Source organism: Abrus precatorius, unplaced genomic scaffold, assembly GCF_003935025.1.
Source record: "Abrus precatorius isolate BTA unplaced genomic scaffold, Abrus_2018 Scaffold7, whole genome shotgun sequence".
In the NCBI taxonomy this organism is placed as follows: domain Eukaryota; kingdom Viridiplantae; phylum Streptophyta; class Magnoliopsida; order Fabales; family Fabaceae; genus Abrus; species Abrus precatorius.
This window is the reverse complement of record NW_020874417.1, coordinates 18,038,327-18,062,518: the sequence shown is the minus strand read 5'-3', so window position 1 is coordinate 18,062,518 and position 24,192 is coordinate 18,038,327. Positions and strand designations below refer to the sequence as shown.

The 24,192-nt window shown below is 37.1% G+C and overlaps 1 protein-coding gene across 3 annotated transcripts; it reads left to right on the top strand.

Moving 5' to 3' along the window:
* Positions 1-341: 341 nt before the first annotated feature.
* Positions 342-23,606, top strand: LOC113872307 (E3 ubiquitin-protein ligase Praja-2). 3 transcript variants are annotated; one of them, XM_027509759.1, is made up of 10 exons: positions 415-455; positions 1,939-2,037; positions 2,436-3,367; positions 4,574-5,222; positions 5,320-5,403; positions 15,633-15,827; positions 17,717-17,814; positions 22,081-22,180; positions 22,374-22,472; positions 22,556-23,271. In XM_027509759.1, exons 2-10 carry the CDS (start codon positions 2,029-2,031, stop codon positions 22,616-22,618), a joined length of 2,229 nt encoding a protein of 742 aa, XP_027365560.1. In that variant the 5' UTR covers positions 415-455; positions 1,939-2,028; the 3' UTR covers positions 22,619-23,271. The 3 variants fall into 3 exon arrangements, 2 of the variants coding, with proteins under 2 accessions (XP_027365559.1, XP_027365560.1); XR_003505867.1 differs by having other exon boundaries at positions 342-3,367; positions 4,574-5,219; positions 5,317-5,403; positions 22,556-22,692; positions 22,859-23,271; XM_027509758.1 differs by lacking the exon at positions 1,939-2,037 and having other exon boundaries at positions 354-455; positions 22,556-23,606.
* The last annotated feature ends 586 nt before the right edge of the window (positions 23,607-24,192 follow it).

The window sequence follows — 24,192 nt, the reverse complement described above, 5'->3', positions numbered from 1 at the left end:
TAAATCTAATTTATTTATATAAATAAAATAAAATAAACATATTTTTTTACAAATAAGTTTAAAATTTAAATTTTAAAAGGCCAAGCATCACTGACTTCTTTCTCTCTCTCCCCCCTCTCTCTCTCTCTATATATATATATATATGAAAATAATTTCAAGATTATTTTTACTAAATTCCACGTCATCCATTCAAATTATATTAATATAATAATAAATTTAATTAAATAATATATTTTTATATGTTTTAAAGGTTAAATTTGAAACTGCAGACGTATGGGGCTGAGACCTAGAGAATATTTAATTTATCTTGTTTTTGGTTCGACCCGACCGGACCCGACGTTTCGGATCTCAACAGATCCATTCCCATTTGGATGAGCGCAGTGATAAATTCTCATCCCTTCTCTCATTCTCTGTTCCTCACCCTCTTTCTCTTTCAATCCCTCACTGTTAATCAGGTATCTTTTTTTTCTCTTTAATTTTTGTTGCTTCATTTCTGCTTTTAAAATACGCATCTTCATTTCGTCAATTATTATTATTTTTTTTGCACATTTTTTTTCGGTTTCGGAACAATTCGATTTTATCGTTTCTTTGATATATTGTATTAATTATTGTTTCTTTAAATTATTTTTACCATTTATCGAATTCTTTCCTGAGGTTGATGGTGTTTGTTCATCCATTTGTTTTAAGTTTCGGTTTATTTTTGGGTCATCAGTCAGTGGAGTCAGATTATTGCTTATAATTTATGGAATTTTTTTTTATATTTTTCTTTGGTATGAATGATGACCCTTTTCTTTAATTTAGACCCAGTTTTTATTTTGTTTTATATTATTTTGTTTTATTTATTTTAAATAGCTATTATGCTTTCACTTGAACGTGACTCGGTTTAGTTCACTTTAGCTTTAAAGTTGCTTGTCTTTGCATCTTGTAAATGGTGTGCAACCCTACAATGTTTGTCTTTGCTTTACCTTAGGGGTCGTTTTAGTAATTTACGTATGCTTCCAACTCAAGCCATCTTATGGAGTTTTGCTTGTGGCTTTCAGAAATTGGATAAGCTGGTTTTATAGGTTTTTCTTTCAATCTGTGACCTCTTGAGTCTAACCTTCATTTGCTGTTGATAGACAAAGTACCTGAAAGCGATTACTGCTTTTGTGTTATGTGCCAGAGCTGAGGAAATTAGTTCCTTGTCCATTGCTTTTGAGTAGAACCTGTGGTCAATTGGTCATGAGTTTTGATAGTACCATGCTTCACTTCTTTTCATATCACGGTTTATTAAAGCCAGAGTCAATGCTATGTAGCTTAACTTTGTTGATATGGATACAACACGTTGGCCTATTTTCCAATCTCAGGTATCTGTCTGGATTTTTCAGTTTTTTCTCATGCCTGAAAGTGCTCTTGTTATAAAATGAAAAGTATTCATTGTGGGGAACAAGTTAAAAATTTCCGATTTCCAAAAAATTTGAATTTGGAAGCAGGATTTGTTGGTTCTTTATCAGACACCATAGTTATTGAACTTTACAAGTTTGTTTTTATCTCCCTTTTTTCTTGCTTATAAGGCTGTGTTTTAAATGAATACTAAGCTTTAGATTTGTCCTGTTGGTTGAATTTTAGATTTGTGCCATTTAAGATTCTATTTATTTAATTTTCTTTTCAAATTGAAAATGAAATTGGTTATTTTTTACTATGTAGAAATGAGGATAGAGTACCCCTGACCTGACATGTTTATCTATGCCACAAGCTTAAAACCACTTCGTTTACATGACCATATTTTGTTCTTAGCATTTGTGGAAAATGTTGAGTTTCCCTTTGATGCTTGGTGCAACTTTTGATGAATAGCTTTATTAATTTTGGTTGAAGTAAAGAAGCCAAACTTTTTGGCAATGTGCAATATTTGCGACACTTTGTTGCATATGGTTGGAGGAATAACTCTTTCATTTTTAGAATATCTCTTTGGATAAGCAACTTTTGGGATAAGATTTGGTGTTTGGCTTCTGTATGGTGTAAAACAGATGGACCTTTTTCCTTCCATATATGATGAAGGTTTGCATTGTTTTGCTTCATTAATGTCTTCTTTAATGTATGCTTTTTCTTTTCTTTTCTTTTAATGAGGATCTCTTATCCCCTTATCCCTTTGTACTCTTCTCCATTGTCTTTTTGATTTTCTTCTCTTACTAATTTTTTTTTTTTTGGGTTAAAGCATATTTCGTACACCCACTCAATGTGAAGGTTGCATTCAAGTAATATTTTCCACTGTCTTCTTGGCAATCATTTTCCTATTAAATATTGTGGGATAAAGTGTTTTTGTGTATTTATAGCATATGAATATTGAGAGTTCTTATGTAACTAATGGAGGAGCTTTCATATTAGTGTCATTCATATTTATTAGATTACTGGTTTATGGAATATTTCTTGATCACTCTTTATGATTCAAAATAAAGGAAATGGAGGAGGATATGGAAATTGATCATATTGTGGATATTCCTGATACCCCAGATAGAATAATTTACGATCAGAAATATTTCAGTAATCCTGAGAAGAGGGAGAGGGGTTTTACTTTTGCAGATGAAATGAATAATGGCCGCAACTATATAAATTTGTCCCCATCAGAGAAATCTTGTCCTTCTCAAAATGCTCCCATCTTTAGGAGAGCTCAAACTGAGAAATTATCTGGACTTGGGACAACACATTTGAATGGAACTGAAAAGATGGAGAAAGGGAAAGCTATAGGCTCTAAGTTTCCTTCTAAATCATCTCGCCATGGGCCTATTTCTGTTTTAGATTTGACTGAAGAGAATGGACAATTCCAACAACTGAAACCAGCTTTATCACATCATGGATCAAGATATAATGCAACTGAAGACAAGAAAGAATCAAAAGCAAGTATTGGGAACTCTTCATTACCATTTTATGCTGATTCTTCTAATACATCTAGAAATGCCTTCACTGGAAAGGGTAAACTAGATAATAAAACACTTCCAGGCCCTAAAGTATCTGTGGACCGTGGCAAGAGTATTTCTCTGCCTAATGATTCTCAGTCTCAATCACCAAATGAAAAGCAAGTGTCTTTGCCTCCTTGTCTTTCCACTGCTCCACAATGTAGAGGGCACAAGAGATTGGTACGAAATGGGTGCATTTCACCTCATAATATTGCAACTAGGGCAAAGCAATCAGCTAAACAGAGCAGCCATCAGACCAAAAGTGTTGAACAGAGTCAAGCTGGGCATTCGGTTTCTAGCAATACTGTATCGCTGATTAGTGTTGATGATACAGTTGCTGAAGAGAGAGGCAGTGGTAGAGCAAAAGGAAAGGAAGTACTTACTCATCCTTCATCACATGGACTTCATGCCACAACTTTTCACACCAACAGCAGGTTATCAGACCATATTACATATTGAATTGCTTTTTTGTTTTTAGTGGATGACCTGGAAGTTTTGTTTCATTTTTTTCAGGTAGTCTTGCATGAGTTATGCAAGATCTCTGTGCATGCTATTATTAAATGAAGTTAATAAACTGTTTGTAGCTTCTTTAATGACAAAATAATTGACATAAAAGTTGCAGCAACCTAGTGAATTGAAATAATGTTTTGAATTTAATAAATTAGGCAGGAAAACTATCAAATATGCACAAATTTTTAGGAGTTTTGTTTCATTATTTATTTTCGGTCTATTTATTTATATTTTGATGTTCAAACTTATCATAAATTGATTCCATAGGTTTTCATGCAGTCCATTATTTATGGCTGATCACCATAGAAATATGACTTCCAATGAGGAAGTGTTTCAATTAAATGGATTAGATTTAACTGTTGGTGTTATAAGAAAATAAATTGAGATTATTTCTTCTTTCATTACCTAACTCAAATTGCATGCACATGGTTTATTTATAGATGACATACATTTTATGATGAAATTTGCATTTATATTGAGTATTGACTATATGAATCTCATAGTTATTGAACTTGGACTGACTTTATGGAACTTCATTGAGTCTTCGACAGAAGTTCATTTATTCTGAATTAGGAGTGACTAAAAAGTAACAAGCCAAAGAAAACCCTTCCTGTAGTATTATGGTAATTCTGATTTACAGGAGTTTGTCTAAATTTTTTAAACAAAAGAAGAAATTTCATTTGTTTTGAGGAGGGTAGTGGGAAGTTTTATTTGATGTAGATATTATGATCAGTATTATCAATTTTGGATGGCAGAAGGCTAAAATCTGCTGTACAATATGGTGGATGGTGTTGTGTGGCAAATAGCAGAAGCATGACTGCCATTTGACAGCACTGATTATGATCTATAATGTGGACCTTGCAGTTTTTCAATCTTGTTTTGTTTTGAAACTTCTGTCAAATATTTTCTAAACCAAGGAATAATTGCAAATTCTGTTGAAGGTATATATATTGTCATCTTGTGCATTGCAATTTTCTTTCTAAACCTAATGTTTGTGCAATCGGTTTGGAAAGTGAAAAGACACGACATTTAGTCATCTATCGTTTGTCTACATGCTTAAAGAAGCCCCATCTCTTGTATCTGTTGATTACTTATGCTGAGATTAAAGGCATTTGTTACTTCTTCACCAGCCCTGTAATCAACTGCGAAGAGGCCAACAGTACCCTTAATGCTTTAAGAAATTCATTTCAATACACTGAGGGACAAGGTGGTTGGAGAACTACACATAATGAAAGAAATGCTGATCAACAATTGTACAATGTAAATGGGCTTCATTCAAGAAGGAATTGTGATACTGGAAGATTTATTAATAGACGAAATATCAGCATAATGGACAAAAGAAACACTGGGAACAGTCAAAGCAGCAATGATGTTCATACTTCTCTATTAGATCATAGTGCTCAACCAACTTCTGTGATCATTCCAGATGTAGACCAGTCAACTGGAACCCATCATACTGCTGACATTCTGACTAAAAGGCAAAGAAAACGGGAATCACCTTCAGGAAATCCTAATGATGCATCTTATAGTTATAATTCAGAGGTCATGTTCCTCAGTTCGTCTGGGGAATCATCTAGCTCATCCCGGAGCCCTGTCTTGGATCCTGAGGTGGTTGAGTTGTTATCTACACCAGGGTTTGCCAACAGATCATCTGAAGATGTAGATGACAATGACAAAAATATTTTGGATGCTCGGGCAAGACAAGTAGAAGCAGATGAGATTTTGGCACGTGAACTCCAAGAACAACTGTATCATGATGATTTTTTTGAAGGCAGAGGGGTTGGCTATTTTTCTTTTCCTCACTCTTTGAGATGTAGTTTAAGGCTTTAAGATATTTCTTATTTACAAGCACTTGTCATTTCTTGATCTGCTGCAGATTGATGAACATTTAGCATGGGAGCCGCAGCATGCAGAGGATCTTCTGCATACATCTATTGATAGTCACGATATATATCATCCTGTAACTAACTTCTCTTTTTCTCTGAATTGACTATATTAAAGAGAATACCTGTCTGTATGAGCAAAGTTTCTTTATAGGTTACCTAAAATATCAAGCGATGTTACAATGCTTTCTTTCTATGCATCAATGCTAAAATTTGTTCTTTATATCATGATTTAACTCTTTTATGTATTTTTAAAAGATTCAAAGGTGGTTTATGGATGGTATGTATAATTAAAGGTTGAAATGCCAGACTTGAAGTCTACATGACATAATATTGTCTTTATCTTTATTATTTGGCATAATTGTACTTTAAAATGGATCTGTAATGTGCTGTTGTTTTTTATATCTGTTGAGAGAGAAAATATTGAATCCGTGTGTTTAGGGCACAGCGGAGTTATTCCAATTTATAGAGAAGAGTAAATAATTACAAAATATACAGTTACTATATTTACAAGATTCTAATAGATTCTAACACTTCCCCTCAAGTTGGAGCATATAGGTCATATGCACCAAGCTTGTTACATATGTAGTTAATCCGAGGACCCCTTAGTGACTTAGTAAAGATGTCTGCTAGTTGGTCATGGGAATTGACAAAACTAGTAGATATTTCTCCGGACATGACTTTCTCTCTGACAAAGTGACAATCAACTTCAATGTGTTTTGTCCTCTCATGAAATACTGGATTTGAGGCAATATGAATAGCGGCTTGATTATCACATATAAGTGACATGTGTGATCTCTCCGAACTTTAATTCTTGAAGCAACTGTTTGAGCCATATAAGCTCCTGACTCGCTATAGCCATAGCTCGATACTCCGCTTCCGCACTCGACCGGACTACAACATTCTGCTTCTTACTTTTTCAAGAGACAAGGTTATCTCTGACAAATATACAGAATCCAGAGGTGGACCTTCTATTTATGGGAGATCCTGCCCAATCTGCATCAGAATATCTCACAACCCGAGTGTGTCCTTTGTCTTCATACAAAAGACCCTTTCCTGGAGCTCCTTTGATGTATCAAACAATGCGAATCACTGCATACCAATGTTCCTTACATGGAGAGTGTAGGAATTGACTTACTACACTCACTGCGAATGAGATATCTGGACGGGTAACAGTGAGGTAGTTTAGCTTTCCTACTAATCGTCTGTACTTTTCAGGATCTAGAAGAGGCTACCCCTGATTTGGCAGGAGCTTGACATTGGGATCCACGGAAGTGTCGACTGGCTTGGAAGTTAACATTGTTGTTTCTTCCAAAATATCCATTGCATACTTCCTTTGGAAAATGATGATCCCACTTTTGGACTGTGCTACTTCTATTCCCAAAAAGTATTTGAGTTTGCCGAGATCCTTTGTCTGAAAATGTTTGAAGAGATGTTGCTTCACCTGTACAATGCCCTGATGGTCACCACCTGCGATGACAATGTCATCAACATAAACGACCAAATAGATGCAACTGGTAGAAGAGTGACGATAGAAGACAGAATGGTCAGCCTCACTCTGAGTCATGCCAAACTGTTGAATCACAGTAGTGAATCTGCTGAACTATGCTCTGGGTGACTGCTTGAGGCCATATAAAGATTTTCGCAATCAACATACAAGACCAGAGGACTCCCCCTGAGCAACAAAGCAAAGCGGTTGCTCCATGTAGACTTCCTCTAGCAAATCACCATGTAAGAAAGCATTCTTAATATCCAACTGATAGAGAGGCCAATGACGTATGGCAGCAATGGATAGGAATAGTCGCACAGAGGGCAATTTGGCCACGGGAGAGAAGGTGTCGCCATAATCCAACTCGAAGATTTGAGTATAGCCTTTGGCGACGAGACGGGCTTTAAGCTGGTCAACCTTGCCATCTGGACCAACCTTGACTGTATACACCCACCGACAGCCAACAACTGACTTCCCTGGTGGTAGAGGAACGAGGTCCCAAGTCCTACTGTTCTGTAATGCACACATCTCATCCAACATAGCTTGTTTCCACCCAGGATGGAAAAATGCATCACCTGTACTCTTAGGAATAGAAACAGAAGACAAGGAAGAAAGGCAAGAATAATAGGAAGGAGAAAGACGATGATAACTTAAAGAAATATAATGAGGAGAAGGATTACGAGTAGAACATATAACTTTTTGAATGGCAATGGGAATGTCAGATTTAGAGGGCGAGACCGGAAGATGAGGCGAAAGAGGTGGCTCTAAAGGTGAGTCTATGGTGTTGTCAGTGCTCGGTGGCTCCAAAACAGGACGAGTACGACGCTGATATACCTGCAAAGGTAGAGGAGATGGGTGTGGAGGGGATGGAGACGCCTCTGGAGGACAGAAAAGGATTGAACTAGGGGCAGTTGTGGATGAGGAAGACTCGAGTGTAGATGTTCTAAGTTCAAAGAACGGAATGGACTCGAAAAAAGTAACATCAGCAGAAATGAAATACCTGCGAAGAGTAGGGGAATAACACTGTATCTTTTTTAAGATCGTGGGTACCCGAGAAAAATACACTTATGAGACCGAGGAGAGAGCTTGTCAATGCCAGGACCAAGAGCATGAGTAAAACATGTAGAACCAAAGACACGAGGGGGTAAAGGATGAAGAGAGTGGTGGGGGCATAGAACTTGATGAGGGATTTTACCTTGTAAAACAGAGGAAGACATGCGGTTAATGAGATAACATGCAGTAAGTACCGCATCACCCCAAAATTGATGAGGAACATGAGAGTGGAGAAGAAGAGTCCGGGTGGTCTTAAGTAGATGCCTATTTTTGCGTTCTGCAACTCCATTTTGTTGAGGCGTATAAGGACAAGATGTTTGATGTAACACACCATGTGATGCCATAAAGGTCTGAAACTGAGTAGATAAATATTCACGGGCATTATCACTTTGTAAAGTTCGAATAGGGATACCAAATTGATTTTTTATTTCATTAAAAAAAGACTGAAAAATTGAAAAAATTTCAGAATGTTCTTTCATTAAGTATAACCAAGTACAACGGGAAAAATCATCTATAAAAGTGACAAAATACCTAGATCCTAATGTAGAGGAAATACAACTTGGACCCCAAACATCTGAATGAACTAAAACAAAAGGGGACAAAGCCCGACTCATAATGCGACTAGAAAAAGAATGACGAACATGTTTGCCTAATTGACATGACTCACAAGACAAAGACTCTGACTTAGAAAGACTAGGGTATAGCTGCTTCAACTTATCAAGACCTGGATGTCCTAATCGAGCATGAATCAGAAGTAGAGACGCTGCTGCTGAACCAACAAGAGAGGGCTTGTTGAGCTGATAGAGACCATGAGACTCACATCCGGAGCCAATTGTCCTCCTCGTAATCCGGTCCTGTAGGAGAACAGAATTTTTGGTAAAAGATATGACACAATCAAGAGACCAAGTAAGTTGATTAATGGACAATAAATTAAAGGGTGCCCCAGGGACATAAAAGACATTGTTAATAGAAACAGAAGGAAGAGGATGAACAATACCAACACTTCGGGATTGAGTTTGAGACCCATTTGCCATGGTGACAGAAGGTAAATAACCAGAAGTAGAAAGAGAAGAAAAAAGGAATTTTTTACCAGTGATGTGATTGGTGGCCCCAGAGTCAAGGACCCAAGAGCCTGAAGAGTGAGAGAGACCAACGAAGGAATTACCAGTGTGTGCAACAGCAGCAGTAGAACCGGAGGCCTGACAATTGTCTACCATTTCAGAAAATCGTCATAGGAAGGTGATGAATGTGGATCCGGAGCCAATGTCGGAGCAGAGGTGGATGAAGGAGACACAGAACTCCGGGCCACCTAGGCAGTGCGAGGAGGTCGACCATGTAGAGTCCAACACTTATCAATTGTGTGTCTCGGGCGGTGGCAATGATCACACCAGGGACGTCCTTTGCTACCTTTGCCCTGTGAAGGTCAGTTGGTGTTGCAAGAAACCAAAGCCGAAGAGTCACTAGGAATGGGAAGCAAAGGCTCAGAGGAGGATTTGGGAGGCACACGGAGGAGGGTTGCCCAAGTACTATCCATAGTAGCTTCTGTGAGGCTCCCCAGGATCTGATCACGAACATGAGAATATTCTGGGGGTAGACTGTATAAAGCCAAGGATATGAAAAACTTCTTGCGATTGTCAAGTTCTGCATCTGGAGTGGCAGTAGGAGGAAGCAATTTGTTGAACTCACAAAGAAGGCTTAATATCGAGCCAAGATAGGTTGACATAGAATCCTTAATTTGTTGGGCACTAAGGACAGTCATGAGGTCTTCACAAACTTGGTAGAGTCGCCGAGAATTGTTTGTAAAGAGTTGCTGGGCTTGTGTCCAAACAACCTTGCAAGTTTTGTGAGTGCGAAAGACATCACGAAGAGATGGGTGAATGGTGGCTCGGATGATACAGCACAGTTGAGCGTCAACCTTTTTCCACATAGGACGGTCGGCCTCTGGGACATCATCTGCTGTTTGGGTGAGATGTGTCTCATAACCCTGTCCAACAAGTCAAAGTTCAATGTGAGAAGCCCAAGAGGAGTCGTGCTTACCGTCCAATTGCTCAGAAGAAAGAGGAGCAGTGACATGGTTGGTAAAAATCTGGGTATCAGCTTTTGGAGTGCTAGAGGCAGCCATTGGTCAACGAGAAGAGAGAGAAAATGTCCAAACAACAGCGAAAAAGGGCAAAACAAGATAGAGTAAATGTCCAAATAGCAAATCGAGACCGGACACAGGTAGGGGAGAGAGGGGCGAGCAAACCCCAATCGACGGCGTCAGGAACGAACGCCGGACGCGCGGAGAGAGAAGGTGGCGCGTGAGAAAACCGCCTGAGGAGAAGGCGGAGCGTGGGGGCGCGTGAGGGCTCCAATGAAGGCACGGTCAGCGGGGTTCGGCCGATCTGACAAGGGCGATCACGACGGTGGGGTTTCCGTAGTGATCGGAGGTTGGACGGCGGCGGCGATGGTGGTGGTGGCGCCGGAAAAAAATGAGGATTAGGGTTGCCTCTCTAGGCTTTAGATACCGTGTTGAGAGAGAAAATATTGTGCAGTTACTATATTTACAAGATTCTAATAGATTCTATCAATATCCATATTGTTGTTAGGTTGCAAGAAAAATATTAATTATTCAAATTCATTTTTAACTAATGGGGATATTCTAATTGCTTATCCAATATGCTGTTTGATCATTTGTAATCCTCTCCTTTACTGACAAAGTATTTAGTGGGATTAGTATCTTGGAGCCTTGAATATGCCACTACTTCTTAGAAGAATGGGCTACACATGTAGAGACGGTAATTGATTGATGAGTGGTAAATGGGATTGGCATTTGATTGCAATAAGCCCATAATGAAAAGAGTATATTATTGGAAAAGGAAGAATGGGTCTGTTAATGTTAAGGCCCAACCTAGAGAAACAATCAGTTAGGTCATAATTAGGAGGCAATTACAAGTGATGGTTGTTATAAAGGTCAGAGTTAGGAGAATTGAGTTGTCTTTTGTGAGTGAAAAAGTTTGTGTAGGAGGGATCTCTCGAAAATTTCTGACATTGTATGATAATAGTCGCACCTAATCTTTTTTTCCTCTTTCCTTGCTGTACCACTTCTAACACCTAGAATCAGAGCTCTGATCCGGAGTGGTGGGTTAGGCAAGATTTTGATTCTTGATTTCAATGTTTGATGTTCGATTTTGAGTTGGAGTGTTTGTGATCTGACGTCGCCCAAGGAGTTATGCTGAGACTGTGTTTGTGATCTTGGTTAGAAAATACTTGTTCTGCAATTGGGTGAAGTAAGACAACAGGAAATTAAGGAGTAGATGAATTTGATGGGACAATCCATTGTAGCATCCAAGGAAATGATGGAACGTAACATGAAAGACGAAAAGTGGGTTATCAAGGCACCCAAGATTCCTTTTCCACCTTTTGATGGGACTGTGTACAGAATGGAGAGCCAAATGTGCTATCTTTGCATTAGAAGAGGTACTAGAAACCCCAGAAATTTAAACTTCTAATGATGGCAATGGAGGGAAAGGCTTTTGCGTGGCTATGACATTACATTGTACAGAGAGGTAAGGATAAAATGAATTGGAGACAAATTCTTTATGATGTGGGTTGTAGGTTTGATGATGGTAACTATGATGATCCTTTATCAAAATTAACAAGATTGAAAGCAAACAAGCACTTTGGGAGAGTATTTGGAGGCCTTTGATGGATTGTTGGCTAGAGCAGGAGTAGAGGAGTTGGTGCCTTTAAGCGTATTTTTGGGAGGTCTGCACATTCCTTTAGAGAAATTATTTAGGCTTCTTAAACCCCAATCAGTACCAAAAAGTTATGAAGACTGCTAAGCTTCAAGAAGAGATTTTGCTAGAATTGGCAGGACACGGAATGGGGAAGAGATATATGACCATGCAAGAATTAGGGAGATTAAGCAAAATTGGGGGAAGCTATGTTAATAATTGGAGGAGCAGTACTATCCTTCCAAAGACTGATAACATTACAAGTTAGAATTGGATAGGTAAGGCCAGTAACAAGATTGTTGAAGTAGTGGAGGAAAATAATAAAGATAGAAGAATCTGACAACTGCCTGGTGCAGAGTATAAAGAGAGGAGGAGAAGGGGCTTTGCTTCACCTGTGAGGAGAAGTACACGACAGAGCATGTTTGCAAGAATAAACAACTCAGGGTAATGATTTTGGAATAAGTATACGATCCAGCAGAATTAGGAGTGACAAACAGGGAAGAGGATGAGGGACCTTGGGAAGGAAAATAGCTCAGCTGGATCTCTAGAGTATGGTTGGTCTTACATCAAAGAGATCACACAAACTGTGGGGTATGCTCGATAACACGGTCACAATTTTGATTGATAGTGGAACAACACAAATTTTTTTCTCAACAATTAGTAAGAATGTATTGGACTACCGGTCAAAGAAACCCCTCCATATTGGGTGAAAGTAGGAGATGGACATAAGGTGAAAACAAAAGGGATGTGTCAAGGATTGAATCTTCAATTGCAGTAGACATTAAGCAAGGTTTTTATCTCTTTGAATTGGATGGAGTGGATACAGTCTTAGGGTTAGAGTGGTTGGAAGAACTAGGTGAAATATAATTTAAAGAGCTCAAACAAAATTTCAAAATTAATGATAAGGAATATACCATAATGGGTGATCCATCTCTTTATAAAACATCAGTCTTAGTGCAACTGCAAACCATGATCAGAATCTTGAAGGTGGAGGAGCATGGATTTTTTTTGGTGGACTGCTATATGGCAAAACTTCAGCAACAAACTCAAGGTCAAATTTCAGAACAAATTCAAATTGTAGTGCGAGAGTATGCAGATGTGTTTCTAGAACCCAAAGGGGTTCCAGTTCCACCATTTAGAAGGCATGACCATGCCATTACCCTAAAGGAAGGCGCTTCTATTCTCACTCTAACGACAATGAAATTGAGAAATTGGTTGGTGAAATGCTTAAAGCAGGTATTATTAGACCAAGCGTTAGCTTCTATTCAAGTCCCATAATTTTAGTAAGGTAAAAATATGGAAGTTGGAGATTTTCTGTTGATCATCCAGAACTAAATAAGGACACTATTCCCAACAAATTTCCTTTAGCTGATATTGATGAATTATTGGATGAGTTTACAGGGGCAACAATCTTTTCTAAGCTTGATCTAAAATATGGATGTAACCAGATTAGAATGAAGGAGGTAGATATAAAAAGGACAGCTTTTCGCACACGAGGGACATAATTAGTATTTAGTGATGCCATTTGGACTTTTACTAATGCCTCTTCTACTTTTCAGTAACTTGTGAATGAGAGGTATTAAAGCCATTCTTAAGTTTTTTTGGTATTTTTTTAATGATATTTTGATTTACAGTCTGGATGAGAAGAGTCATGTTCAACACTTAAATTCATTTTGTCAACTGCTGCAACAACACAAATTAGTGGTTAATGAGAAGAAATGTGCATTTGGAGCTGCATAGGTTGAATACCTAGGATGTGATATTGGCTTATGGTGTTTCAGCTGATCCTAAGACGATTGAGTCAGTACACCAATGGCCACTGCCTAAAGACGTCAAGGGACTATGGATTTTTTTGGGATTACCGGATAATATAGAAGTTTTGTCGAGGATTATGGAAAAACAGCCAAACCATTGACTGATTTGCTTAAAAAAGATTAATTCCAATGCTCCCCAACTGCCCAAGAGACTTTTGAAACCTTGAGTGCAACCATGACAAATTTGCCAATATTGGCAGTTCCGGATTTTTCTAAACAGTTTGTAGTAGAGATGAATGCATCCAACAAGGGTTTAGGAGCTGTTCTGCTGCAAGAAGGAAAGCCACTAGCCTTTCTGAGCCAATCTTTATTGGAAAGAGCTCAATTAAAATTAGTATATGAGAGGGAGTTGACTGCAGTTGTGATGGCAGTACAAAAATGGTCGCACTATCTTATGGGGAGGCATTTTATCATACTCACAAACCAGAGTTTGAAGTTTCTAACAGATCACAACATATAGTAAATGAGGAGCAAATTAAGTGGACATACAAGCTACTTGGCTCTGATATTGAAATACAGTATAAACTTGGAAGTCATAACAAGGTGGCTGATTTTCAAAGGGAAGATTGTTTTATAAAGATCAATTGGTATTGCCTTAATCTTTTACTAGAATTTCTCAATTGCTAGCAGAATTTCATACTTAAGCAATAGGTCACTCTCAATTTTTTCGAACCTACAAGAGACTTGCAGCAGTGGTGTTTTGGGAGGGCATGCAGAAGGACATTTGTGCTTTTGTTGAGAGATGTGATATTTGTCAGCTTAACAATTATGAAATGTAAGTTCCTGATTGCTTATTAAAACCATTGCCAATACCTACTCAAGTTTGGAGTGATTTCCCTATGGATTTTATAACAGGACTACCTAAAGTGAAAGGGAAAGATACTATTCTAGTAGTCGTGGACCGCTTACTAAATATGCTCATTTTATCCTCGTATGTCATCCTTTTTCAGTTAAGGAGGTTGCACAACCCTTCAACTTTGAGACAGTTAAACTACATGGATTCCCCTCTTCTATTGTGACAGATAGAGATCAATTGTTTCTCAGCCATATTTGGGCTGAGTTATTCAAACAGCCTGGGACAAAGTTGAAGTATTGGCCTATCATCCGCAGATAGATGGCCAAACAAAAGTTGTCAGCCGATATTTGGAAGCATACTTTTGCTGTTTTTAAGGCACCAATCCCAAACAATGGCCTTTTTGGTTGGCTTGGGCAAAATATTGGTATAACAATTATAACAGCTCAACAAAAATGACAGCTTTTCAGACACTGTATGGCAGAGATCCACCTCTTCTTTTTAGACGTGACACTTTTCCCTCTAAAATAGAAGTGGTCAATCAACTTACAAAAGATAGGGATGACATATTGCAAAAGTTAAAGTAGAACTTGGAGACAGATAACAAAAGGAGAGAAGTGGAATTCTTGGTGGGAGATTGGATACACTTTAAGATGCATCCTTATAGGCTGAAGTCCTTGGCTAGAAAGTGCAAGGAACAGTTAGCTCCACAATTTTATGGTCCATATCAAGTTCTACAGAAGGTAGGCACAATAGCTTACCATTTACAGCTACCAGATTACTGCAAAATTCATCCAATTTTTCATGTATGCCTTCTAAAGAAAGCTGTCTCGAGCCTAGCTACAGTGTAGCCCTTGCCAACAGAGCTAACTGCAGAATGGGAATTACAACCCCCCATCCACAAGACGTCTTAGGATGGCAGTATAATGATAAAGGGGTGGCTGAAGTATTGATCAAATGGCAAGGTCTACCAAAATGTGAAGATTCTTGGGAGCAACTTGTTCTTACGTAGTCTCAATTTCCACATTTTCAACTTGAATGCCTTGGGAGGAAGTTTTGATGCCAATAAGCCCATAATGAAAAGAGTATATTGCTATATTATAAGAAAAGGAAGAGTGGGGTGCCAACTAATACCTAGAGAAGCAATCAGTTACTCATAATTAAGAGGCAGTTACAAGGGATGGTTGTTATCAAGGTCAGAGTGAGGAGAATTGAGGTGTCTTTTGTAAGTGAAAATGTTTGTGTAGGAGAGTTGCCAGGATCTCTCAAATATTTCTGGCATTGTGTGACAACAGTTTACACTGGGTACAAGGACTGTGTTTATTCTCAGTAATCTAAATCAATATTTTTTTTCTCTTTCCTTGCTGTACCAGTTCTAACAGCATTCATGAAGCAGTGCTTAATGTGTTATATGAAAGATTATCTATTTTTATTTATGCAGACATGGTTTCCAAGGGCAAACAGACAGCCTCGTTCACGGTCTCATCAAAATCCTTCGAATAGGAGGAGAAATGTGCCACAAGCTTCTTTCTCTAATAGAATGTTGCAGTCGAGGAGTCGCATTGCAAATCAGCCACCTATCATATCATCTAGAGGAAGACGCCCCCAATTTCCTCTGGATATGGACTTAGACATGGTATCTTCCTACCATTTCTCCTTTGTTCTGTTCTTGTTTTTTCCCTTATTTTACCTCACTTTGCATGCCATGTGATGGCTTTGTTATTTAAATTTCCTTGCGATGCATGCCTCAAACATCATGATTATTGCTTTCTTAGACTTCTAATAAGAGAACATTTTAAAATCAGCATTGTAAGATTTCTTTTATCTTAAGATCCAGATTGATTCTCTACTGCACCATTACCATTGATTGTGAAAGGTTGGAATCATGCTTCCATGGTCACCAAGGTATTAAACAAGGGGATACTTTTTCTTTGTTTTTGTTTACCTTAGTTGATGAAGCTCATCAAGGAGATTGCAGATGTTTCAATTGAATGGTTCTTATCACTGACTTTGTATCCGTATATATTTCTGCAATTGCTATGACTTCCAAATAACCCTTATATACCCTTTACTTTTGGTGCAATGCAAGAAACCACACTCTTTATCCTTGGGGCTTTCCTAGCATGAGATTTCCCTTGTCCCCCTTATTACTTTTATTATGGACTTGTTTCCCCAAGAGATTTTGGTAAAAGTAAGGAGGCTCAAAGCCCAAAACATTTGGTAGTGTGCAGTAGTTTTAGTTGTTATTTCATTTTTCTTAATAAGTGTTCTTCTAGTGTATTTGGTTGTAGTATAATGCTTGATGATTCCATGTCTGAAGATATTTCCTTGCATTTTTTCAAGGGAGTTTCTGTTTATTTTTATATACAGAAGGACCAGATAGCCTTGTTGCACTTTTTTTTGCTAGTTCCTGTTTTATTTATTTAAGAAAGCCAAAAAAAAAATGTTTTTACTTTTTCCATATTATGCTACTTATTTTCCATGTAAGCTACTGGTTTGGGGATTTAGGCTTGAGTAAATCATTGATATGATTTAATAAATTAAGGGGGGAGGGGGAGGAATGATAACAAGTAAAGCATGGGGATTAATTTAAAAATAAGTTCAGCGACTAAGGTCTCCCCATGTTTGTCACATCAGGTTCCATATAGAAGAGATCTATTGGAGTAGCTGGAATTATGAATTAGGAAAACATTTCTACACTTTTAACAAAAGCTAAGGGACTATTTGAACAATGAGAAATGGTAGTAACACACTCTTCAACACACACTGTGATTGGTCTATTTTTTAAAATGTCAAAGTATTTGCATAGTAAATTGATCTCTTTTTAAATTGCTTTGACTTTTTAAAAAATTGACCAATCACAAGAGATGTGTTGAATAGTGTTCAAAAGAATGTGTTGCTGACATTCCTCTGTGGACTAAATAAAACTTAAGGGACCCGAGTCAATTTAAAAGTAAATTGATCTCTTTTTTAAATTACTTTCACTTTTTAAAAAATTGACCAATCACAAAAGATGTGTTGAATAGTGTTCAAAAGAATGTGTTGCTGACATTCCTCTTTGGACTAAATAAAACTTAGGGGACCAAAGTCAAATCATAAAAACAAGTGAAGTACAAAAGTGTTTAAAGAATGTGTTGCTGACATTCCTCTTTGGACTAAATAAAACTTAGGGGACCAAAGTCAAATCATAAAAACAAGTGAAGTACAAAAGTGTTTATTTTTCCTTAAGCTTTAGCACATTAATATTCAGTTTGACTTTTGCTTGTGCTCATGCTATTGTTCTCATACATGTATCCGTGCAATTTTTTGTCCATAACTTCTATCTTCTTCTCATCAAATTATTTATATAGCAAGAACTTTTACTTAGTGTCAAAATAAAATGGAGTCTTTCTTAAAGCACTGCCTTCTGTGTATCAGAATTTTTATTATCATTGAATTTTTAAAATTATGGGTACTCTGTTGGGATTAGAAAGTATTTCTTAAGTATAGTTTGAATTTTCAATGGCATCTACCTCTCCTGTGCAGAGACTTGATATATTGGAAGCTTTAGAGGATGCTGTAGGGGATTTCAGTGATATGGGAATGGCTGATGACATCTTTCATACTCGACGTGATTTCAACGAGTAAGCTTCAATTGAATAATTTATGAACATAATTATTTTTCATTCTTGTGCAGAATGACACCAAACATGTTCTTATTTCCTCATTAAAAAGGCGGCATATTAGCAGATATCAGTATTCTCATTCTCTTTAAAAATCCATCTTAGATATTCTTCTTATAATGGATGTGAATGGAATATTGTAGAAATCACTGTGCCTGTTAGTATGTCCCACGTTAGCTAAGAATAGAGTTAGAATACTCCTTATAAGGGTGCCTGTATAGTTCTTTGATAGAACTGGACCAAAGGGGGATTAGAACAGAAAAGAAAAAGAAAAGAAGAGAGAAAAAATCTAGGAAAGAATTGTGTATTATTGAGAAATGACTCTTGTTGGGAAATGATACGCCCACACTAGTGCAGAATGCTTTACATCAAATTCTGTAAGTAGGGAATCAGGTATTCGAGAGCCTGATCTTTCCTAGTCCAATCCAAGTGATTAACTAAGATGTCCCTGACTTCCCTCTCTTTTATTTATTCCCCACTTGTGACTGTTACATACACACCTCACTTCCCTCTCTTTCCCCTATTTATGTCCTACAAACCTCACGCACTAGATGGCTAGTCCTTAGCATGACGAGGTATGTTAATATGTCCCACATTGGCTTGGAATAGAGACAAATTACACCTTATAGGGATGCTTGTGCAGTTCTCCACCTATGAACTAACTTTTGGGATTAAGGCCCAAGTTTCTTAACAGTGCCTGACAATTTAGAAGCAAATATATATTCTTTTAGGCTGAGAACTAATTATCTGATACAATGGTTCAGAAGGGATTGGGTTTGTTGAAAGAAAGAGAGAATTTTCGTTGGAAGGCTTTGAGATGAAGCCCATATGCCCAGAACAGTTCAACACGTTTTGGTCTGATATGGGCCCAAAGAAGCCTGTTATTTCTGAAGTGTATGGAATTTTTTTTTTGTGCCACCTTTTTTTTATTTGCACCACCTTTTTTATTCTGAATTCCAAAAGTTCAGGAAGGTATAAAACACTTCTGAAATTTAATTTCCAAAAGTAATTTGCAAATGATTTCCAGAATTTAATTTTCGGAAAGTATGAAATCATTTCTGGAATTTAATTTCTGAAAGTGACTTGCAAATAACTTCCAGAATTCAGTTTCCAGAAAGTATGATATCACTTCTTGAATATAGTTTTTGGAAGGTATTAAACACTTTTCCAGAAATTAAGTTTTGGAAGTCACAATAAAAAAGGTGTAAATAGCAAAAAAGGGTGGTGCAAATAGTAATCTCCAGTGTATGTGAGAAGGGGCAAAAGGTGTGTTGCATTTGACCATAGCCAAGTGGGAGAAAGGACCATAGCAGTGTTAGTCGAGAGATGTGGGGAGAGGAAGTAAGGTTGGGACTAGTTGAATTTGGATTTCTAGTTGTAGGTCTCTCCCAAGTTCCTAAGGGTTGTTTTTTTTCCTTGTTGAACGCTAATGTAGTTGATGTCTCTTTCATATCTCTTTTTTATTGAATCCAATTTGCCTCTAGAAGCTTTGAACCCTAATGTCAACAACATTCAACAGTCTTCCTATTGTGTTCAGCCTGGTCTGCAACTAAACCCAGCAGTGGTGCTACTGCTCTGAGTAGTCTAGTGCTGCTTTTCTTGCATCTTTTCTATTCTGGTCTATTTTTTACTCATGTTGATGCATGACATTCTTGTGGAATATGGATTATGATTTGTGAGTGCTACTTTATTTAAGTGCGTTTATTGATTTGAAGGTTTTTTCTCCTAATTTATGTTATTTTATATGCATAATATAAATTTATATGCATTTATATGAATTTTGTAAAATCTTACGATTTGGTTTACGATTTTCACTCCCCTTTACAATTTAAAGTAAAATTCCTATTTTAACTACCTTGACGCTTGCACTCATGGAAAGCAGATTGAGAGTTTGGAGCAAAGTCTTACGGAAATGTAGGTTGTGAATCTGTCAGCAATGAGTGACTTCAAGGAGAAGATTTGGCAACTTTTGCAGCAACAGGATCAGTGTTGTCAAAATCGTGATCTTCTTGAGGCTCGAGGATCATAATCACATGTGAGGTTGGAACCTGTTGGGTTTGCAGTGAATCATGATCTTTCTCCTTGAGATCGTAGGATCTACGATTAGATCTGATCTTTTTCGGGTCAAATACAACGGTTTTCCATTGTGTTGCAGTGGTCAGCCACTATTTGAAGCTCTTTGTGTTGTGTTTTAGTATGGCAGCTGTCGCAGACGCTATAGCAGTGGAAATCGCAGCTTTTCACACGGTCTTAGCCACTACTGTGCAATATTTTAAAAACCCAAAATTGTCCTAATTTTTTGAAGTTGCAGAACCATGTAATTAGGGGTATTTTGGAGTTTTTAGGTTGAAACAAAAAAGGGTTTAAATGGTTTTAAAAAAACAAAGGCTTTAAATGGGTTTAAAAAAACCAATCGGGCCTCTTCACATTTTTGCACCCTAATTTCTCTAACACTCTAGTATTGTGTGACCATCAACTCAATGATCTCCGGTGATCAGCTGGTGTTTTCCAGCTAGGTTCTGATGTTTTTGGCAAATCACTGTTCTTTGACCCTTGATCTGCATTTTCTGCCTCTGTTTTTCCCTTTGTTTTTTTACTGTCCCACACTGCAAGTTATTCTCCTCTCATTGTCCTTTTTTCTTTTTCTGTTCTTATCTTTTCTGTGTTTTATTGATTTTGGTTTCCAGCTATTTTGTTCCTTTTTTTATTTAGTCTCGATCTCTCCCTATTCAGTTCTAGTTTTATTTGGTCTTTAATGTTTTGTTACTTTAAGGCATTGAGTTAGAGGATAAAACTTGTTTATTTCTTTGTTTTTATTGTTATATATTTTTGTTAACTAGAAAATGTCATGAATTGTTAGTTAAATTATATGATTTAGAGGTTAATTTCTTTATCTATTATTTTCTATTCTATGGTATATGTTCAAGTATAGCTTTGTATGTTTGGTAAGATCTTACTATCTATTTTGCGATCTCATGATTTGTGATCTTTTACCCCTCTCCCCTCCCAATCCTAAGTAGGATCCCGATCTTGACAACATTGAACAAGATCACAAACATTGGAAGGGATGTTTGTCCCACAGACATAGTCGATCTCGGAAGTAATCTGAACTCGAGTGTCAGGGTCCTAATCTCTAGACAGCGAGAAATTGATCTTTGGAGGACAATAATTGGAGATTCTAGTTCTCAATGGGGGACTATTGAGAGTTTGGGTTGGCCCTTCTCTTGTATGATTATGCAGGGTTTTGGTTGTCCCTTCTATTGTGCTCCATGAGTTTCTTCATTTCTTTAGTGTATTTATGGTCTACCCCATTGCACCCCTCTGTTGTTCTGCTACTGCATCTCCTCTGTGAAGAGTTATTATTATAATTGGGGTTGAGTTTTAATTAGACTATCGAGAGTATATGGGCTGGGCCCCAATGTACTTTGTACTACATTCTCTCTGTCTCTGACTCTAAGACATTGGGAGACTGCATTTTACAGTCATCCCATTACAGGTAGATTGCATTGGGAAATCCATGAAGTTCACTTTTGGACAATTGAGGATGGCCCGATATCAAATCTACAATAGGCTCAGATATCATCTTGAATTTCAGCTATAGACCTAACTCCACCCTCAAAGACCCCTCTTCCCTATCAGCTAGACCTAATACAGCCTATAGCTCTTTTTACAATCTGTAACAGATAAACCATGATAAAAACCTGAAGCAATCTTCTAACTATACTAACAGATTCATGCCTAATCATTCCCTGTTCTCCTAACTATTATCATCACTTTCATGCTGTAAGATCAAAGACTAAGGACAGGTCTCTGGTTTGTGAATCAAACCAGGCAAATGTTTTCCTCAACATTTGGTTGATTATTTTGTTGCACCTACCAAAATGATGGAAAGTAAATTTAAATCTCAAAATTATGCTCCTTAGCTTTTCATTCTTTAAATTTTGAGAACAGGAAACACAATTTGCAAAGTAAAAAATGTAAAAAAGATGAGACAAATGCACTGTAATTGATAAGACTCAATGAGGGGAGGCAAAGTAGAAAAGTCTTCTCTTCAGTTTGCATGTTAAATAGTACGGCATAGTAAACAAGTTTTCAGGTTTTGCAAGGGCCCTAGAGTGGACTCAATTTTGCGTGTTCCTATTCCTTGATATCTGAATTTTGTATCAACTTCAGTTTTGTATAAAAATAAAATGTAATTAAGTTTCATGCTTTCTCATCCTCATGCAGAGATGATTATGAAATGTTGTTGGCTCTTGATGAGGGAAATCACCAACATACTGGTGCATCCGCCTATCAGATCAATAGTTTGCCACAGTCCACTGTCCAGGTAATTCAATTAGTTTTCCATTTTAAAGCTGAAATCCCCAGCCCTTACGGTTCATTTTTATCCTCAACCTTACATGTTCTTCTGTCAGAATTTCTGCTTAGGGGCAGGGAACCAGGTAAGGTGAAAAATAGGGGCTGTGGGAAATTGTGATTTAGGTTTAATGCTGATATATGTTCTCATTCATTTGTTACAGACTGACAACTTTGCAGAGGCTTGTGCCATATGTCTTGAGACCCCAGTAAAGGGGGAAAGTATTCGCCACCTTCCTTGTTTGCACAAATTTCACAAAGATGTGAGACCATTAAATGAATATATTTATTTGCTTTTATATTGAGATTGTAAAATACTAATGTGCATTATTATGCGCTATGGCAGTGTATTGATCCTTGGCTCCGTAGGAAAACATCATGCCCTGTGTGCAAGTCATCTATTGCCTAATTCATTTTGGGATTAAATGGTTGATTTACTGTGCTGCAGTGTGTTATCTCAGCCGTCTCATTTTGTCTTTCAAGGTAAAGCAAAAGTTGAAATTGTAATAGACATGCTACCTTCCCAGCGTGCTAATTTATCTTCTGAACCGTTAGATATTAAAAAATAAATTGCAATGATGGAAAAATTTGCAAGTTGGTAACTTTTGTGGTGCTGATATGTTGTTACTGTCTTTTGAATTATGATTAGTTTTGGGATATGCATGCATGTGACACGACTGTTCTCTGAATCACGGTGTTTGTATTTGAAGTTTTGAACTTCTACTGCTGGTTGTAATGAAGTCTGCAAAGCAGTGGCAAGTTTGAAGGCCTTATTATTTCTTAAGACAGATGAGCTACAAATATTTTGGTTGACGGAAACATGATTTGTGATGGCAGCTATCCTGGGATTCAAAGTTAATTTGCATGTGGTTATAGTTAAACATGTATCATACAAACTGCACTGGCAAGATCGTGGCTATTTTTCCATTTTGAGGGCATGCTGCTTGCATATAATGATCCACATTGAGGCCATGCCAAGTGCAAAGTAGCATAAACCCAGTTATCACATTTTTTATTTGCCTCATCCGGTTGGGTAATATACCCTTGAAAATAAAAGAAAAATAAGGCAATTGAACTTGATAGTGCAATATAAAACAAAGGTGGATGTTTTGACAATCTTGAAGTATATAAATTAGATTCGGTTTTGTTTATTATATTTTTAGGATGAAAAATTGTTAAAATTTATACAATCATTATATACAACGGAGGAGAGAGGTGAAGAAAAGAAGTAGAATTGTGGTACTGGTTGATGTGATGAAGAGGGAAAAAGTAATGTATAAATTGATGAATAAAATTCTATGGAGATTATAATTCTATAGAATGTGGACAGCGACAAATATATTATATATGTAGTCGTTAATTCAACAAAAGTAAAAAATAAGCTAAGATGTTAAAATCCTAAAGGTTCGCCAGTGACAGTGTGTTATTATTATTTTTTTCATTGACTTTCGTCGTAGGTGTGTTATTATTTATGTTGATGACGTCCCTGAAAGTGAGGCCTATCCATTTACGTATTTTAGCAATGGGAGTTATTATTTATGGCATTTACTCTTTAAAATTTTTGTAACAGTTATCTCAAATATATTTTTTAATTCCACCCCCCTCCCTTCCTTGTACAAGAACCCGTTCACCCTGACTATTGACTAGTGTTCAAGAGTGGCAGGGGGTGTTGTGATTTCATAGATGCAAGGGATATTGTTTGCAAAATTAAAAGTTATAAAAAAGGATTCTACAGTTTCTATATCCAAAACTATGATTTTTTCTTCATATGTATTTAAATTCGTCTTTAGTTATTTATATATTTTTGTCCTCTCCATCCATAAATTGGATTGTTATTCAAAATGAGTGTTATTACTGCTATTAATGATAAAATTAGGTATAAAAATGAGGGGTAAATGAGAGTTTCATTTTATTTTATGATAAAAGATTTATTCTAAAACTATTTTAAAGACAAAATATGAAGACACAGAATTTCACGCCTGT

What these genes read in the sequence shown, in the direction of transcription:
- LOC113872307 (XM_027509758.1), top strand. Translation starts at nt 372, where the DNA reads ATGAGCGCAGTGATAAATTCTCATCCCTTCTCTCATTCTCTGTTCCTC. An exon ending in ACTCGACGTGATTTCAACGA is followed by an intron (nt 17,815 to 22,080) that starts GTAAGCTTCAAT and finishes ATCCTCATGCAG; the next exon opens with AGATGATTATGAAATGTTGT. An exon ending in TGCCACAGTCCACTGTCCAG is followed by an intron (nt 22,181 to 22,373) that starts GTAATTCAATTA and finishes CATTTGTTACAG; the next exon opens with ACTGACAACTTTGCAGAGGC.